The sequence below is a fragment of the Trachypithecus francoisi genome, unplaced genomic scaffold (genome assembly GCF_009764315.1).
Source record: "Trachypithecus francoisi isolate TF-2019V2 unplaced genomic scaffold, Tfra_2.0 Lachesis_group20, whole genome shotgun sequence".
NCBI lineage: Eukaryota > Metazoa > Chordata > Mammalia > Primates > Cercopithecidae > Trachypithecus > Trachypithecus francoisi.
Window position 1 is genome coordinate 8,018,990 of NW_022681466.1, and position 18,945 is coordinate 8,037,934.

Sequence of the window (18,945 nt, forward strand, 5' to 3'; positions counted from 1 at the left end):
GAAGCTGGGGTTAGGCTGCAAACGCCCCTGGCCTGGTCTCCCCGGGGTGGGTCCGGGGCCCACCCGCCTCTTGCAGGGTGCAGGGCACCGGGAAAGGGGCGACCTACGCGGATCTGACCTTCAGCTGCCAGCACAGAGCCGCCGCCTCCGCGCCCGACAACCCCCTGCAAACTCCCGCACCCCGTCCAGCCCCAGCCTCCGGCCTGTCGCGCCGGGGCCTGCAGCCCCGGGGATGGTTAGAGCCTCGCGTGTCTTCGCCTCACTCTCCGCTCGCTACCGGCACCTCTCTCAGGGCCGCACGCAGCTCCGTCCTTCAGGTTGCGGGGCAGAGGCTGACCGCCGCCCGGCCCACGCACACGAGCTCCTCCTTTGGAGGGGCCGACGCGAAAGCACCTGCGGCAGCGGCGCCAATGGCCCTTCTTACCCAAGGGCACCCCCGATCAGCGCCCTGCCAAATCGGCTCTGTCCATCCCAAGGTTCGCGGTGTATAGAAGCCACAGTGGCGGAGTTCTGCACGTGGGTGGCGCTTCCTTCCACCCGGGTGCAGAACTAAGGAGCCTGAGGTGCCGCCGAGGACAGGGCCCCGCGAACAACAGGGCGCCGAGCTGCCGCCACCTGCCGCCCGGAGCTGGCACTGCACCCTTTTAGTGCAAAGCAAATCCCTGTCCCATTGGTCCCCTCTACCATGAAGTCTAAAGGGTAGCTCCTCTGTCTCGCTTCCACTGTCCTACCAAAGGTCCTTTATTCTGTTTACTTATGTATTTATTATTATTATTATTATTATTTTTTTTTTTTTTTGAGACGAAGTCTCTCTCTGTCGCCCAGGCTGGAGTGCAGTGGTGTAATCTCAGCTCACTGCAACCTCCGCCTCCTAGGTTCAAGTGATTCTCCTGCCTCAGCCTCCCGAGTAGCTGGGATGACAGGCGCCCACCACCACGCCCGGCTTACTTTTGTATTTTTAGTAGAGACGGGGTTTCACCATGTTGGCCAGGCTGGTCTCGATCTCCTGGCCTCAAGTGATCTGCCTGCCTTGGCCTCCCAAAGTGCTGGGATTACAGGCCACCGTGCTTGGCCACTTTCTTTTATTTAGAATTGTTAGGGTTGTTCCAGGCTCCAGAGTCCAAATCATGCAGATAGAGCTCAAAGGGTCAGGTGAACTGAAATGTCTTTGGCTTAGCTCAGTTCTCGTCGTGGAGGTTTGAGAAAGAAAGCAGGTTGATGGGAGAATAGAAGAATGAAGGGACCACGTGCAAAACTGGTCCCTATCCACTGAGTAACAACTAAGGTGCGTCTTCACTGTACAAAATTTATTTGCATTTCCATGGACAACAATCATTTGTATTATTATCAGTTTTCTACAACACGTAGAGCTGTCAAACAGCTTAAAGACAAGGAGAGGTATAGACCCTTCTAGAATCAGATAACCCCTAGAAAGGTCTTCTAGACAATCTGTAGTGAAGTTAAGTAATACCTTCAAGATTTCACAACTGCAAACTCGATCTGGAATTCGCATCAGATCTATATGTTTCTGTAAATCCAGGCTCTTTTCTCTGTATCAAGAAGCTTTGGGGCTGGAAGAGTGTTTTTCACCAGGAACTGTGGTATTCACCACTCATCACCCCATTTCGTTAAAAATCCCTGGCCTCAGGAATCTCCACCAGGACCGACCGCAGTGTACTGAAGAACTTCAGAACCTTACTTAGCCATTTGCCATCTTGAGAGAGTCTTGTCCTTGGTTCAAGTGTTCCCTCGGAACTCCTGAAGGGCTTGGAGCTCGGTCTGAGCCCTGGGAAATGGATCAAAGAGTCTCAAGAGTCCCACTGTATCCTGTGCCTTGGAGTGGGCAAGGAGGCCACGGCAGCCCAGGCCCCGGTCAGTTCTTGGCTTTGGTAGTTCCAGGACCGGGACGCTGGTAGAGCCAGATTATCCCTTCATCGTGTAGCCGTTTCCAGACTTCTCTCTCCAGCTTGAAGTCATGATTTATGTAAAAGATCAGCCGCTTCCATGATGTATCATAGTAGTGATCAGAAAAGCGCTCGTGGCCCTCGGTGATGAAGCCATAGGCACTCACCTGCATCAAGGTTGGAGGAGAAACAGGGCTTGTAGCTGCTGTTGCCCAGGCTTCTTCTCATGGCTAATTCCATGTTGAGGGGTGGGGGTTCTTTTCCCTGGCTCCATCCCTAGGGGTCTGGGTGCAGGTCCCTGGATACGCACGCATAACTGCATGCACCCATACTCATGCCCACCCTCCTTCCCACCAGGGCTGTGCACCCAGCCCATCCATTGTCCTATGCTGAGCAGGCCCAGGAATAGCCCCAGAGCTGTTTCTTCAGGTATTTCTGTAGCTGCAGTGGAGCCTTACCTGGTCACAGAGCTGAAGGGCAGTGAGCAGCAGGAGGGCCCCAGTGGTGGGGCGGTATATCCTCCAGTGGGCACCATCCAGGGTCTTAGACCTCAGAAACCTGTGAAATGCCCCAAGTCCCCAACTGTCAGAAGGCTGCAAGGATAACAGGGACCTGGGCTACGTGTCATGTGCTTTCTGCTCTAACCTGTTCTTCATGTATCGGAGAAAGTCTGGGTGCAGCAACAGGTACCTGTCCATGTGCAGGGCTTCCCGAAAAGCTTCCTGGGGTCTGTGCCTGTGGTTAGGAAGGGGCCATTCAGACCCAGCTCCCTTACCTGGCCTGGGGTGGGCCAAGTCAGGGTCATGAGCATGACTGGTATCTCATCTCCAGGTGATAGCTAAGGCTGTCCCCACCTGTCCCACCCTTTAGAGCCACTCATGACATGGCTCAGCCTGGGATAAGGGGAGGGCAGGAGGAAAATGGGTACCTGAACCAGAAGAGGTTTTTTGACGTCACCGTCTGATTCATAAGCAGCGCTTCCAGCCACTCATAGTCCCGGGTGCCTTCCAGGAAGTGCAAGTAGCGGACGTCCTGAGGACCAAGGACAGGGAGTGGTCCAAAAGTACTGCCTTCAGGACAACCAGCGGGGGCCCAGCTCTGACTCCAACTGCCCACTTGCTGTCCTCTGGACTGGTCTCACTGTCCTCCCCACTCCTGCCCTTTCATCCAGACTCCATCCAGAAGAAAGCCTCTCCTCTCCCTTCTCACCGGTGTGCTCCCTCATCCAGAGTCTGGGTGTGGCCAGGCTCCTTCCTCTTTGCTCACCTTCCCAAGAGGCACGTTCTTGAAACCCCGATTGCCCAATATAAGGAGTGACTGGGTCAGGGAGAAGGCAGTAAAGCCGTAGAAGGATGTCCGAGTCCCCACATCCTGTTCATAGCCTTTAATGAGAGCTCCGCTCAATCTGTGCAGAAAGATGCAATCAGATGGAACAGGTGAGCAGAGGAGGGAGATTTGTGTAGGTGGATGGGGAAAGGAAGGAGAAATGGGGGAGGTAGCAGTTACATGCTGAAATTCTCTGGAGAGCCCAGGAATTCCACCTTCCAGATGCAGCCGTGGAACATCCTATGGGTCTCTCAGAAGAGTCCATGTCTGCAGGAGAGGGGCTGGAGAGGGGCAGGAGAGGGGCAGGAGAGGGGCTGGAGAGGGGCAGGAGAGGGGCTGGAGAGGGGCAGGAGAGGGGCTGGAGAGGGGCAGGAGAGGGGAGCTTGGGTGGGGACAGCTTACCGGAACACATAGTCATGACTGTCTATCTCCTGGCCCATGTGGGAGTTGTTCAGGATGCCCCCGTTGCCCACCACGGCACAGGTGATGCACCGGAGGCTCCCAGCGGGGAGGCTGGCCAGGAGCAGCTGCTGCTGGGGCACTGGAGGGAAGCGTGTCACGACCTTCTGCACCACTGGAACAAGAGTGGGCGTGCTGCATTCAGAGCCCTGGGAGGGACAGGAGTCTGACCCTTCATTCCTCCCAGGTCTGGCAAACCCCAGGGAAGAGGCAGACCAGAAAGCCAGCTGCCCTCTGCCCTCTGCCCTCTGCCCCAGCCTGCTGCACACCTTCCCCTGGGGTAAGGACTCACAGGAGTAGTTGAGCTCCATGAAGCCAAAGGGTGGTGCAAAGTGTTCCAGGCGGTCCCACTCACTCCGGTTGAAGTGTCTGGAGTCCAGGAAGAGAGTAAGGTTGGGCAGAAAGAGTTTCTGGAGCCACAGCGACCTGGAGGCTTTGATCTTCACGGAGTCAGAGCAAGTCTATATGTAGGAGGACGAAGTTAGGAAGGGAGAGACCCAGAAAGGCCATCAGCTGGGAGCTGCACCACTGCAAGAAGGGCTGGGGCTTGCAGTTTGGAAGGCACAGCCTCTGCTACTTCTTCCATCCTGTTCTGAGGGTCTGCTCACCCTCCCCTCCCCATTGTCTGGGCTCATTGTGGTCCTGAGGATTACGGAAAATGGGTGTTCTCGGCCGTCAAGGCAAATGCACCTTTGTAAGTGTGAGAGGGGCCACATCTTGGGAATGTGGCATGTGTCCAGTGTGCTGTTAGGGCCATGCTTGCAGTCATATGTGTGTAAACGTGTGCATTTTGTGGGCCTTCTCCCTCCTTCCCTTCATTTCCTCCCTTCCTTCCTTCCTTCCTTCCTCCCTCCCTCCCTTCCTTCCGTTGATCCTTCCTTCTTCCCGGCAGGGTCTCACTCTGTTGCCCAGGCTGGAGTGCAGTGGTGCCATCGTAGCTCACTTTAACCTCAAGTGACCCTCCTGCCTCAGCCTCCTGAGGAGCTGGGACTGCAGGCGTATACCCACCAATATACACATTTTGGATACTGCCCTTCTGTGCAAGGACAGGTGAGAAGGACCTTGTGGGCAGGTGTGGTTAAGTCAGACTGTTTCCTTAGGGTTGGGAGAGAGTGAAGGCTGTGGAATTGGCTTTGCAGGGAAGACAAGGCATTCCTGGAGGCCAGAGCTGGGCGTGAGCTTGGGGTATCCTTGTCTGTGAGTCCCTCCCCGGCAGCCCCTGCGAGAGGATGGGGATTCAGGGGCCAAGCCCCAGAGTAGATCACACTCTGTTACCCCAGATGGATGACCTCCAGGCCTCAGGAGCTCCAGGGCAGGTCCCATCTCTCTCACCCCGCTTATGCCGTTCACACCAGGGGGCCGGGGCCTGCTGCTCCTCCTCCCCCATTGTGGCCATCGTTGGAAGGATGGGTGGGGCAGAGTCTTGTAGGGCTGAGCTCTGCCTCATAATGAGCTTAGGGCAGGACAAGACCAAGTCTAGAAGCAGAGCCCAGGAGCTGAGGAGAGGGTGAGCTGGGCTGCCTCTCAGGAGGGGCTTCAGAGCTGGGAGCCAGAGGGAAGGGGTGGTGGCAAAAACTCACTGTCCGAAGGCCTCCTATTTCGAAGCTGTATTTTTCCTCAAAATCCCACCGAGGCTCAGACTTGAAGTTGGCAGCCTTCAGTCTTTGGTTTCTGTGCGTCGTGGGGCTCTGGAAAGGGGCAGGGGGTGGGGTGACCTGAGCTTTCTTCTCCTTGGGTGGGATGACTGCTGTGGTCACTCCTTTCTGTCTTGTTCCTGTTGACACTGCTCCTGTGGGGGCCAGCATGCGCGGCCGACTTTTGGGAACGGGCGTCTTGGCCGTGGTCGCCGCTTTGCCCTGGTGCTTCACCGACACCGTCCTGGTGGCCGTCAGCTTCCTGGTCTGGCCCCCATGTCCTTGGGTCGTCTTTGTGTCCTGGCTCTTCCGTGACTGTGCCTCTGTCCTGCCAGAGGCCATCCCTGCTTCTTGCCCTCTGGGTGACAGTGTGTTCACTGTGGTCTTCTCTTTTTCTGGGCTCTTCCATGCTGCGGTCTGTGCTGTGTCGGGCGCCTTGTCCTGCTCCTCCGGTGGTGCCGGGTTGGCCTCCTTTCCTCTGTCTCCGGTGGCGTGGGCTTTGGGCTGGGTTTGTGGGTTGAGGGTATTGTTCTCTGGCACTGGCTCTGCATAGATGGTTGTCCTCCTTGCTCTTGCGGGTGCCTGGGACTTAGGCTTTGCCAGGGACTGTGGAGACCTTTCTTTAATGTTCTCTGTGCGTTGATGCCTAGGGACAGAGATAACTTTTGATGAAGGCCGAAGATTGTGGAAACAGGTCAGAAGCATAAGTAGTTTTTTTTTTTTTTTTTGATACAGAGTCTTGCTCTGTCACCCAGGCTGGAGTGCAGTGGTGCAATCTCAGCTCAGTGCAACTTCCATCTCCTGGGTTCAAGTGATTCTCCTGCCCCGAGTAGCTGAGATTACAGGTGGCTGCCACCAGCCTGGCTAATTTTTGCATTTTTAGTAGAGATGGGGGTTTCACCAAGTTGGCCAGGCAGGTCTCAAACTCCTGACCTGACCAGTGATCCACCTGCCTCGGCCTCCCAAAGTGTTGGGATGACAGGTGTGAGCCACCGCACCCGGCCAGAAAATAGATTCAGACAAAAGCAGAATAGAATTTGAGATGTGTATGTAGGACATACGGGAGAGCATCTCATCCAACAAACGTTTACTAAATGTCTATTCTGTGCAGTGTGCTGTGCAGGCACCAGGAATACAAATTTGAGTAAGGCACAGACCTTGGACCTATGTAATACATGATTATTGTTATTCAAGGCAGGAAACAAAGGTCTTTGACCACTGGAGAAAGGCAGGGCCAGCCAAGGCAATACTGGAAGCAGGCTGATTACCTAGGCAAGCGCTTCCTCCATTAGGGCCTCCCTGCCTGAGCTGCAACTGACCCTGGCTGGTATTTCCAGCCTTTCTCAGCCTCAAAGCAACACATTTATTCAGGGTTTCCAGCAGGGGCAATCTCTATTCTGACCTTGAAACTGAAGCTTAAATTTCCCAAGGGTGTTAGGAAAGGGCTGACAGCTGACAGTTCTTCCTCCTTACCTCCCAAGGATCCTTCCTCCTTGAAACACCTTTTTTTTTTTTTTAGATGGAGTCTGGCTCTGTCGCCTAAGCTGGAGTGCAGTGACACGATCTCAGCTCACTGCACCCTCCAACTCTCTGGTTCAAACAATTCCCCAGCCTCAGCCTTCCGAGTAGCTGGGATTACAGGTGCATGCCACCATGCTTGGCTAATGTTTTTTTTGTATTTTTAGTAGAGATGGGGTTTCACCATGTTGGCCAGAATGGTCTTGATCTCTTGATCTCATGATCTGCCCTTCTCGGCCTCCCAAAGTGCTGGGATTTTACAGGTGTGAGCCACCGCCCCCAACCTTTTTTTTTTTCCTTTAAGAGACAGGGTCTTTCTCTGTTGCCCAGGTTGGAGTGCAGTAGCACATCATAGCTTACTGCAGCCTCAAACTCCTGGGCTCAAGCGATCCTCTGGCCTCAGCCTCTCAAGTAGCTAGGACTACAGGCATGCACCACCATGCCCAGCTAATCTGTGTGTATGTGTGGGGGGGCCGGGGGCGGTGTGCGTGCGCGCATGCGCATCCGTGTTTTTAGAGACTGGGTCTCACTGTGTTGCCCAGGCTGGTCTCAAATTCCTCACCTCAAGTGATCCTCTGGCCTTGGCCTCCCAGTGTGTTGGTATTACAGGCGTGAGACACCGTGTCTGGCCTAAACACACACATTTTTAACTGGACTTGCATAGAAAATGCCTCTGCCTTTGTTATATGACTCAGAGAAGTAGCTTGGATGAGAGATATTTCTGACCAGAAAGGAGAGATGGGCCTCAGGGCAGGGTTGGACTGAGATATGGAGCATCCCAAAAAGGCTAATGGGCTTCAAACCCTAATTCTTTCTGTATTTTTCATTTTCAACTAAGAAAAAGAAAAGGAAACATTTATTATAAGAATAGAAAGTGGGTCGGGCGCGGTGGCTCAAGCCTGTAATCCCAGCACTTTGGGAGGCCGAGACGGGCGGATCACGTGGTCAGGAGATCGAGACCATCCTGGCTAACACGGTGAAACCCCGTCTCTACTAAAAACTACAAAAAACTAGCCGGGCGAGGTGGCGGCGCCTGTAGTCCCAGCTACCCGGGAGGCTGAGGCAGGAGAATGGCGTGAACCCGGGAAGCGGAGCTTGCAGTGAGCTGAGATCTGGCCACAGCACTCCAGCCCGGGTGACAGAGCGAGACTCCGTCTCAAAAAAAAAAAAAAAAGAATAGAAAGTGTTTTAAGGAACCCAAGAGCAGGAAGTAGTTGAGCCTCTGGGAGGGCTTGGAACCAGGAATCTCTCTCTAAGGCTTTGTCTCTATCTCACCTCTCCCTCTGAATCAGCTTTCTTCTTCTCTTTCTTTCTGTCTCTGCAGACAGGTCTCCTCTGCTCTCCAGCCCACGGGCTGGGGGAAGATTGCCACCCCATAACACCTGTGCTGGGGACTGTGGACTCTCTTTGCTCCCAATTTTTTACTCTTGCAGGAGAAGACTATGGCTCCCTTGGGTCCTATCTCCATCCCTTTCCAGGGGTCTTGGTCACATACTACGTGACATTCTGGGGCTCACTCTGTGCCTGGGAGGAGGACACTTTCAAGAGGAAGAGGGGGTTATTGGTTCATGAACTGGGAAGACACCCCCAAAGTATCCATTCTGAAAGAATGCCACTCAACACAGAGTGAAAAACCTGAGGGAGTGAAGAACACATTCTTTTTTTTTTTTTTTTTTTTTTTGAGACGGAGTCTCGCTCTGCCGCCCAGGCTGGAGTGCAATGGCCGGATCTCAGCTCACTGCAAGCTCCGCCTCCCGGGTTTACGCCATTCTCCTGCCTCAGCCTCCCGAGTAGCTGGGACTACAGGCGCCCGCCACCTCGCCCGGCTAGTTTTTTGTAGTTTTTAGTAGAGACGGGGTTTCACCGTGTTAGCCAGGATGGTCTCGATCTCCTGACCTCGTGATCCACCCGTCTCGGCCTCCCAAAGTGCTGGGATTACAGGCTTGAGCCACCGCGCCCGGCCAAGAACACATTCTTGATCAATTCATTCCACATTTGCCTGGTAGAAGGTCTGAGTGCTGTGGGTGGGTGGGTGTGAGGCTCGCCACTCCTCTTGGTCTGACTACTCAGTGTAAGCTCCAAGCTCGCTTGGGCCATTCAGCAAAAACCAAGCTGTTCACTCGGTTTAACAAACAGCTCTTGTTACCCAGCAAAGCCTCTTGGTGGATTCACTTCCCAATCCCCAACCTCAGGAAGCCTATGGAAACTTCCCTTCCGAACTCCAGCAGCACTCTGCAGAGAGGAATTCTGCTGAACGACATTTTCCCTATCTCGAACATTTTCATGGATGTAGCTGCCTGGCTGGCAGGCACCTTAACTTGGCCGTGGCGGGGAGACATGATGAGGCAGGGGTGGTTTTTGACATCACACATCTCAAGCCACATAGCACGGACAGCTGGCTGTCTGCTTAGTGGCCAAACTGACCCTGAAGAGGTAAGGCACTCCTCTCTGGAACCCTGTCTAGTGGCAGGAATGGCGCAGTGACTCCTGGAAGCCCTCTTCCACCACAAATCCACAATTGATTGATGACTCGTTTAGGTTTTGCCGGAAGTCACAGCAGTAACCCAGGTAGTGACAAAATTATGTAATTAAGTTTCATTTAATTCCCTATAATTAAATACACCTATTATTGCTAGGGCTGTAGGTGTTGAGATAGGCATTTCCTTATTCTCATGCATGGTATTTACTAAACGCTCAAATTATGTCCATATGCTGAGTGCTTTGTGTTCAACGTGTTTGGCCCTGTGTGGTCCTGACCCTGTGAGCTGGGCTGGGGTGTGGGATGGCTTTTTTCCATTAATGACTTCTAGTCCGGAGGCACAGGAAAATTAATCATGGATCATACTCAAGCAAAAAGCAACTTACCTGTATAATCGTAATCTACTGGGGAAGTAAACATATAAAATGTACTTTAATAAATGAATGTATTGGCTGGGTGAGGTGGCTTATGCCTGTAGTGCCAGCATTTTGGGAGGCCAAGGTGGGCAGATCACCTGAGGTCAGGAGTTCAAGACCAGCCTGGCCAACGTGGTGAAGCCCTGTCTCTACTAAAAATACAAAAAAATTAGTGGGGCGTGGTGGCACGCACCTGTAGTCCCAGATACTTGGGAGGCTGAGGCACACTGGGCGGCAGAGGTTGCAGTGAGTCGAGATTGTGCTATTGCACTCCAGCCTGGGCGACAGAGCAAGACTCTGTCTCAATTAAAAAATAATAATAATGGCCAGGCATGGTGGCTCACGCCTGTAATCCCGGCACTTTGGGAGGCCGAGGTGGGTGGATCACCTTAGGTGGGGAGTTTGAGACCAGCCTGACCAGCATGGAGAAACACCGTCTCTACTAAAAATACAAAATTAGCTGGGCATGGTGGCACATGCCTGTAATCCCAGCTACTTGGGAGGCTGAGGCCGGAGAATTGCTTGAACCTGGGAGGCGGAGGTTGCCGTAAGCTGAGATCGTGCCATTGCATTCCAGCCTGGGCAACAAGAGTGAAACTCCATCTCAACTAGTAATAATAATCAATCAATTTATCATGAACAAGAATTGCACAAAGAAACAGGAAAATAATTATCTGGCAACCTTCTCCCTCTCTGTATATATATTTTTTCTTTTTTTTTTTTTGAGACTGAGTCTCTGTTTCCTAGGCTGGAGGGCAGTGGCATGTTCATAGCTCATTGCAGCCTCAACCTCCCGGGCTCAAATGAGACTCCTGCCTTGGCCTCCTGAGTAGCTGGGACTACAGGTCCATGCGCCACCAGGCCCAGCTACCTTCTATATTCTTAAGTGCACATCACCAAGGGGTGTGGGTGTTGAGATAGGCATTTCCTTACCTGGAAATACCTGGAAGTGAAGGTATGGCAAAAGGTTCAAAGTTCATTTATGCCTACAGCCATGACACACCTATTGGCCAGAGAGCAGTATTTTCCAAGAATATAGTACAAGAGATAACATAGAAATGTTGAAGTTGACTAGGATATTGAAGAGGCTGAAACTGAAATTTGAAAAAAATACCCCAATCAAAGCTCACTCACTAATAAAGCCAGTAGGAGTAGAAGACTATTTTATGGAGGATAAGAAAAGAGCTGAAAAGATTCCTTTGATTCTCTAAATAATTTTGCACCTGGGCTCCCGCCTTCTATGGCACGGAGACCGGCTGCAGGTGAGTTGCGCCTGGTATGTGGTGAATGGCTGGTCACACAGATTCGCCTCTATTCACGTCCCTAAGTCCTGGGCTCTCTCTCTCAGTCCCCACCATCAACTTTGTCCTCATTTTATCTCAGGCCCCCAGGCTGGGCAAGCTTTCCTCTTCCAGGTTTCATATTTGGTTCCCACAGCTTTGTTGCTGCTTCTCCTTGAGAGGAGGACAAACCATCCCTTCGCTCTGCCCTGTGTCCCTCTCCACTCCCTGCTGCGGAGCTCTCTACCTTCAACTGCTCCTGCCTCCTGTGCCCCATGTTGTTAGCCAGGCCTGGAGTTTCCAAGACCCCCTTGGTATCCACGGAGGCTATTCTAGCCCCCTTTTGGTGTTTGATCAGTGCTCAGGGACTCCTGTCTCATGTGAAATAGAAACCAGCCATATTCTGCTTTTCTTTTCAAACTCCAAAGTTGGCCAGGTGTGGAGACTCACACCTGTAATCCCAGCACTTTGGGAGGCCAAGGGTGGGAGGCGGATCACCTGAGGTCAGGAGTTGGAGACCAGCCTGGCCAACATGGTGAAACCCCATCTCTACTAAAAATACAAAAATTAGCTGGGTGTGGTGGTGCATGCCTGTCATCCCAGCTACTCAGGAGGCTGAGGCAGGAGAATTGCTTGAGCCTGGGAGGTGGAGGTTGCAGTGAGCAGAGATCACACCACTGCACTCCAGTCTGGGCAGCAAAGAGAGACTCTGTCTCAAAACAACAGCAACAACAACAACAACAAACCAACTAAATGAGACGCCTTATGGAAAGTTCTACGACAGTTTGAAAACACAATGCAGTGTTTATTCTGCAATATTCATTGAGTAGCCATGACATGTCAGGCATTCAGAGGTATCTGCTAGAGATTAAAGATAAAAAAGCAATGGTCACTGGTTTTAAGAGGCTCACAGTCTATAAGAGAAACAGACATGAGTATAATCAGCTGCCTTAAAGTGTCATCAGTATGATGATATTAGTCGTATGTATGCGAGGCTGTGGTGACAGCCTAGGGAGGCAGTTCTGCTCGGAGGGATACTTTGGTATGGAGGAGTTACCTAAGCTGAGTCTTTTTCTCCTGAGTTTTCAGAAGTGAACCTTTATGAATTATTTTTATTTTTATAAAAGCAATGTGTGCTTATTATGGAAAAAGCAGAAGCTGCTTTCAAACATGAAAGGATAGCAACCTCCTATTATCCCAGTCCCTTCAAAGAATCTCTTGTTAGTACCTCAGGGCATGCACAGCTGGATCCCTTTTCTACGCCTGTCATGCATTTGAATATAATTATATAATATTTTGAAATGTTATTTAATTGTTTCCCTCTCTACCCCACTCCCATGCCCCCAGCAGTTAAGATTCGGTTCCACATTCAAGATGTAGTGAAACAGATCAATCTTGGAGAAGTTATGAGGGGGAAGGACTTTATTACTTCCTCCTACCATTGTCCTTTCCCTGGAAAGATTTACTCTGCTGGGTGGCGGGAATGAGAGAAGGAAGGATCTGTGGGTTCCAAGGTCAGAGGACCCTACTTCTTGGCGTGTTCCAAGGGTCTAACAAGACCCCTGAAAAAAAAAAATGAATCCTGAACCTAGGAAGAGAGGACCACAGACAGTGTCAGAAAAGTCTCACACTGAGCCGAGATCGTGCCACTGCACTCCAGCCTGGACAACAGAGCGAGACTCTGTTTCAAAAAAAGAAAAAAAAAGAAAAGTCTCTCACACATAAGCCAGGTGGACCTGAAAGAGCCAAGCGGCAGGAACAATGACTGTTTCAGCAGCGACTCAATAGCTAAGAGTCAGCGACCCACTCCCATGCCTTGGCACTGCATCCGATGTCCTAGAGCCCTTGATACCATCCTGCAGAGGAGCAGGAACAACGGAGATTAAGCTTTCCTGAAGCTTGGTGGATGCGAGTTCAGAATCAGCAATCAGGAGGTGATAGAAAATAAAGTTCTTTTCTTTTCTTTTTGGACACAGAGCCTCACTCTGTTGTCCAGGCTAGAGTGCAGTGGCATGATCTTGGCTCACTGGAAGCCACCTCCCAGGTTCAAGCGATTCTCCTGCCTCAATCCCCTGAGTACCTGGGATTCCATGCACGCGCCACCGTGCCCGGCTAATTTTCATATTTTTAGTAGAGATGGAATTTTTGCCATGCTGGCCAGACTGGAGAAAATAAAGTGACAGCAAGAAACTGACAAACAGAACCCGTAGGTCTGTTTTTACAGCTCACTCTTAATTACCATCTCCAAAGCTAAAACAAGCATAGATCTTCCAAAACATTTACACTGGATGATGGAAGCCAAGCAGAGACATAGTCTTAGATGACAGCTACACATCAGTGAACACAGGATGCACGTGGGTGTGTCTAAGATGATATGAGAGATGGCCCGATGGGTTTGAAATCACAGAATTGTCTTTTTTATTTTTATTTTTTTGAGACAGAGTCTTGCTGTGTCACCCAGGCTGCAGTGCAGTGGAGCAATCTTAGCTCACTGCAACCTCTGCCTCCCGGGTTCAAGCGATTCTCCTGTGATAAAAGCGATAATAGCCTCCTGAGTAGCTGGGATTACAGGCAACTGCCACCACGCCTGGCTAACTTTTGTATTTTTATTTATTTATTATTATTATTATTTTTTTGAGATAGAGTTTCGCTCTTGCTGCCCAGGCTGGAGTACCGTGGTGCGCTCTTGGCTCACAGCAAGCTCCGTCTCCCGGGTTCAGGCAATTCTCCCTGCCTCAGTCTCCCAGGTAGCTGGAATTACAGGCACCGGACCATGCCCGGCTAATTTTTGTATTTTTTAGGAGAGACAGGGTTTCACCATGTTAGTCAGGCTGGTCTCGAACTCCTGACCTCAGGTGATCCGCTCGTCTTGGCCTCCCAAAGTGCTGGGATTACAGGCGTGAGCCACTGTGCCCGACCTCATAGAATTGTCTTGAAGTTCTTCTGCTACACTCCTCCCACCATCCTATTTGTTGCCAAGTCCAGCTTATCTGACTTCTTCTCAGTCCTTTCTTCCTATTCACACTGTCCTTGCTCACGGTCTTATTAATGCTATCCTAAACCATGGCAATGGTCTCTAAACTATCCCCTCTAAAACCACGTTCCCCCGATCATCCATCCTGTAATCTATTGACAGAGTACTCTGCATAAAGCATGAATTTACTCAAGTTAACTCCCTTACTCTAAGTTTTTGAGAGCCATAAAGTTTAAATGTTTTGGCATGTTTTTTAAGGTGACAAATTCATTCTTTCATCAACAAGCATTTTATAAAGCACCTCCACTGGGTCCAGGCCCTGTTCAAAGCACTGAGGAAACACAGACAGTAAGACAATGCTGGCTGGGCTCAGTCACTCATGTCTGTGATCCCACCACTTTGGGAGGCTGAGGCAGGTAGATCGCTTGAAGCCAGGAATTCAGGACCAGCCTGGCCGATATGGCAAAACCCCATCTCCACTAAAAATACAATCATTAGCCGGGCATGGTAGTGTGCGTCTGCAGTCCCAGATGCTCTGGAGGCTGAGGCAGGATAATCGCTTGAACCTGGGAGGTGAGGTTGCAATAAGCCAAGATCGCACCACTGCACTCCAGCCTGGGCGACAGAGTCAGACTCCATCTTGAAAAGTAAATAAATAAAAGAAATTACATAATTCATGTAATCTCACAAATTCATGTAATTACATGATAAATACACACACACACTAGGTGCTCTACCTGGCTCTAAGCTCTTTTATTCCACCAAGCCAGCCAGGTCAGAGCTCAGACCTTGGCTGCTGGAGGTGGGGAGTAGGGGTAGGAGACATGGGGGATGAGATGAGGGGGAGATTGGGGGAGCTGGAGAGAGGAGGGCAGTAAAAGAAAACTCCCCCTCTTTTTTCAAGTTGTAACTCCTCCTGTATGGTTACTTAAGTGAGCGCCTGTCTTGGAGGGTGGGGCTGGTGGTCCCTGCCTGCCCTGAGGTTCATTCAGCTTCTGTCTGATGTTGGGGGCCCCTGCGCACTTGGTGGTCTCTGCACATTAGGAAATGTGGTTTCTCTGGGGAGGGGTTCTCCTTTACACTGAGAATCCCCGCAGGAGGGTCCTTTCTAGGATCACGTCTCCCACTGCCCCCTGCGGCATTTAGTGTCCCCAAACACTGTTCTGGAGTGAGGGTCCCATTATTGCTCCAGCAGGTAACTGGGCAGTTGAGGGCTCTGGTCTCTGCCCTCCCACCAGGAAGCACTGAACTTCCCTTCCACTGCTTTCTGGGCTGTGAAGACCTGGGAGGGAGGGGCAGGGTGGTTCTGTCTCTTCCCAGGTACATTACATTGTGGACAGTTCCAACAACTTCCTGCCTTCAGAAATCTCTAGACCAGAACCAGATACCACTCTACTTAACATTTGCCCCTCAACTCCAAGGCATGTGGTATCTGCTGGGAAGGCCAGGCCCAGTCACTATGAGTGACTCTCGGGCAGCCCACTCCCACCCCAAAACGTCGCCCCAGAAGGACTCTAACCCTCTGAGCTTCTCTCCTCCCCTGTCATCTTATGGTCTTGGGTTTTTGTCAGTTGCAATCAAGAGTTCCAACAAATACAAACCTATATTCACATCATACACAAAAGTACATTTCTGATGGATTCTTATTAAGCTTAAAGAACAAAAGTACAGAAATATCAGTAGAAAGTGTAAAAGAAAATGTATATAATGTTAGGGGTGGGAATGACCTTCCTAAAAATTGCACGAAGTCCACTGACCATAAAGGAAAAGAGAGACTTCTGTATGACATACGATATCACAAACAATGAAATACAACTGAACAAATATCAAGCTGAAGAAGATATTTTGAAACAGGAATTAAAAGAAATTAAAGAATGTGTAAGCAAAAACTCAGATGTATGTAAAAAAAAAAATCCCAATTCCCCCTAAGAAAGGAAAAGAGGTGGAGTCCTCTAAAAATTAACTGCCTGTTTTTCTGACTGTGGCTTAGTGAGCCTTATCTCTCCTTTCCCAGGCATGGTGAAGACCCTGTTTCCCTAGCTATGCAGCTGCAAGGTCACTAGGCAAATAAACTCAAGTCGTAAAACATATTTCTCCTTGAAAAGTAAGAAATGATGTAATGCATGTCTCAATTGACTGTCTTTGTTTCTCGCTTCTGTAATACGCTTCCCCCTGCACAGATCCCACCAAATGCTTAAAAGGTAACCTGACTCTTTGTTTGGGGCTCAGTTTTTTTTGGATGTTAATCTGAGCCGGTGCACCTAAATAATAATAATAAATCCTCCTCAACCCCTCGGTCTCTCTGATTCCTAAATTATCCCACTGCATTTCGAACTATTGTAACATATATGATAAAAAAAGGTTAATATCCTTAATACACAAAAAGCTCCTACAAATATGAAAAAGATAAATAACTTAATAAAAAAGAAGAAAAGATATGAACAGGTCATTCATAGAAAAATACAAATGACTAATAAAGTTAAGATCCTCAAATTCATCAGTGATCTGAGAAATGCAAATTAAAAAGAGAAACACTTCCACCTATCAGATGATTAAACCTTCAAAACCTTAATGAAAGCCAGTGTGGTCCTGGGAGGTAAAGATTGTCTTGGCAATTCCACTTCGAGAAATCTACCCAGAAATCACTTATGCAAGTGCTCAAAGGTATGTGAGAAACTTGATAGGGGTTGGGTAAGTAAACGGTACCTATCCTGTGGAATGCTAAGCAGCTGTTCAAAGAAGAGAGTAGACCTGTATGTCCCGACATGGAAAGATGTCCATGATATAGTGTGACTTACAAGGTCAACCTGTGGGACAATATATAGCATGAGATACATATATATGTATACATATATATGAGATATATATATATAACTTTCTTGTGCATATATCTGTAAATCTATATGATATATGTGTGTGTATATATCAATCTCTCTATATACAATGTATATACATATGTCTCATGCTACATATTGACATATAGTATATCAATATATAGCATATATAGTATGTATATCTATATGCTATATGTAGATATCTATATCTCCATCTATCTATCCATCTATCTGTCCATCTATCTGCCTATCTACCTATGTGTGTGTGTGTATGTATGTATGTATGTATCTATCTATCTGGCTTGTATAGCATAAAGGTAATGAGCACAGGGTATGGCACCAAAATGCCTGGTTTTGAATCTTGGCCCTGCCACATACTAGCAGGGTGATCTTGGAAAAATCACTTCAGTTCTGTGTGTCTCAGTGTCCTCTTAATAATGAGAATTAGTGAGTTAACGTACATCAAGCATTTAGAATAGGGGCTGGCACATAGTAAATACTATAGCAGTGTTAGCTGCATAATAATAGAATTCCGTGTACCTTCAAGTGTCAAGAGTGCTCACCTTGAAGAGCGGACAGAGGTGGAGGTATAATAGGGAGACTCACTTCCTGCTTCACCTTTCTGTATTTTTTTTTTTAACTCTACGAGAACCTGCATTACTTTCAATGTTTAAGAACAGTGAAATGAAATTATTGGCTGGGCACAGTGGCTCATGCCTGTCATCCCAGTGCTTTGAGAGGCTGAGGTGGGTAGATCACTTGAGGTCAGGAGTTCAAGACCAGCCTGGCCAACATGGTGAAACCCTGTCTCTACTAAAAATACAAAAACTTAGCCAGGTCTGGTGGTATGCGCCTGTAGTCCCAGCTACTCAGGAAGCTGAGGCTTGAACTTGGGAGGTGGAGGTTGCAGTGAGCCAAGATCACGCCACTGCACTCCAGCCTGGGCAACACAGTGAGACTCTGTCTCAAAAACAAAAGAGAAGAAAAGAAAAGAAAAGGGCCTCTTACTGCAGGAGATGTGTGTATTTTCTAAGAAAAATGGTCTAGAAGGTTTTTTTGAAAGATTAACTTGGTGTCCACAATTGAAACTGCCTCCCTAAGAGGGAGGCCCTCCATTTTACCGACAAACTAAGGGTGAGTCCGGGTCTGCAACAAGTGGAACACACAGGATGGCTCTTTCACTTCAGGACATAGAGAATGGCATGTAAGAACTAACCCAATGCTGCTGCCATTACTCACAGTCCCAGAGGAGAAAGCAGTCATGTCTTCTGTCTGCACTCTGCAGACCTAACCCATCAGTTCTCAAACTCCTGTACGTGTCCCATGGTATCTGGACATGTTCATCCCATGGCGTCTTAGTTCCCCACTGCCACCCCTTCTGTTCCCTGCAAGTCTTCCCATTAGTCTTTCTTCCCAGTGGTTCTTGAGAACATTCCTGACCCCTGACACTCCCGTGTGGACACACAGGTGGCTCAGACTTTCTCTGTCCTCCCTGGGCTATCATTTTTCTGTTTCCTCAAATGAATGAAATAAGAGGAGTGGAAAGGACGAGAATCTTACCTGGAAGGCTTTGTTTGAGGCTCCTTAATAAAGGAGGGCAAAGCGAAGAGAAAGAAGACCAGGAGAGCCAGGAGCAAGGAGCACTGGATGTCTTGGCTCAGGTGCCTGCATCTCCACAGGCAGGACCTCATGGCGGTGGGTCGGGTTCTAGAGGAAGGTTCTGCATGTCCTGGGGCCTTGATGTAGGCAGCTGGGAGTCTCACCGCTCAGGTTTCCTGGCCAGGAAGTGCACACCTTTTGTCTTAACAATGAGCCACTCCGGCAAGTGCTGAGTTTATCAGTCTCTGCCAGGGAAGGGAGGAACCGCCCGCCTTCACTGCTTTATAAAGGCTTATAGGCTGGCGTGGCTTGAAGGAAGGGAAACTCCTTATGTTCAAACACGTTCACCTTCCTTTTCTTTGTCTCTGAAGCCAATATCTGAAAGTCAAGCTTTATGAGAAAAATAACCACATTATATGCGATCTCATCTTGGTCAGGTTACTTAACCCATCTGCCTCCATATAAATGGAAAAAGCAGTTACCTTCCTTGTGGGATTATCATGAAGACACCTTGAGGCTGCC

General features: G+C 49.6%; 1 protein-coding gene and 1 long non-coding RNA gene across 4 annotated transcripts in view; one reads left to right on the forward strand and one right to left on the reverse strand.

Moving 5' to 3' along the window:
* LOC117066732 overlaps positions 1-18,945 on the forward strand; it is a 110,417-nt gene that overhangs the window by 66,458 nt on the left and 25,014 nt on the right. The window lies entirely within an intron of this gene.
* ST6GALNAC1 (ST6 N-acetylgalactosaminide alpha-2,6-sialyltransferase 1) lies at positions 1,287-18,757 on the reverse strand. Of its 2 annotated transcripts, XM_033182300.1 has the most exons (9): positions 18,385-18,753; positions 5,270-5,969; positions 3,982-4,150; positions 3,633-3,804; positions 3,171-3,309; positions 2,833-2,936; positions 2,550-2,639; positions 2,363-2,462; positions 1,287-2,071 (listed from the first exon to the last, which is right to left on the reverse strand). In XM_033182300.1, exons 1-9 carry the CDS (start codon positions 18,513-18,515, stop codon positions 1,874-1,876), a joined length of 1,803 nt encoding a protein of 600 aa, XP_033038191.1. In that variant the 5' UTR covers positions 18,516-18,753; the 3' UTR covers positions 1,287-1,873. The 2 variants fall into 2 exon arrangements, with proteins under 2 accessions (XP_033038191.1, XP_033038192.1); XM_033182301.1 differs by lacking the exon at positions 2,550-2,639 and having other exon boundaries at positions 1,291-2,071; positions 18,385-18,757.

What these genes read in the sequence shown, in the direction of transcription:
- ST6GALNAC1 (XM_033182300.1), bottom strand. Translation starts at nt 18,515, where the DNA reads ATGAGGTCCTGCCTGTGGAGATGCAGGCACCTGAGCCAAGACATCCAG. An exon ending in CCTCAAACAAAGCCTTCCAG is followed by an intron (nt 5,970 to 18,384) that starts GTAAGATTCTCG and finishes CTCTGTCCCTAG; the next exon opens with GCATCAACGCACAGAGAACA. An exon ending in CATGGAGCTCAACTACTCCT is followed by an intron (nt 3,805 to 3,981) that starts GTGAGTCCTTAC and finishes CTCTTGTTCCAG; the next exon opens with TGGTGCAGAAGGTCGTGACA.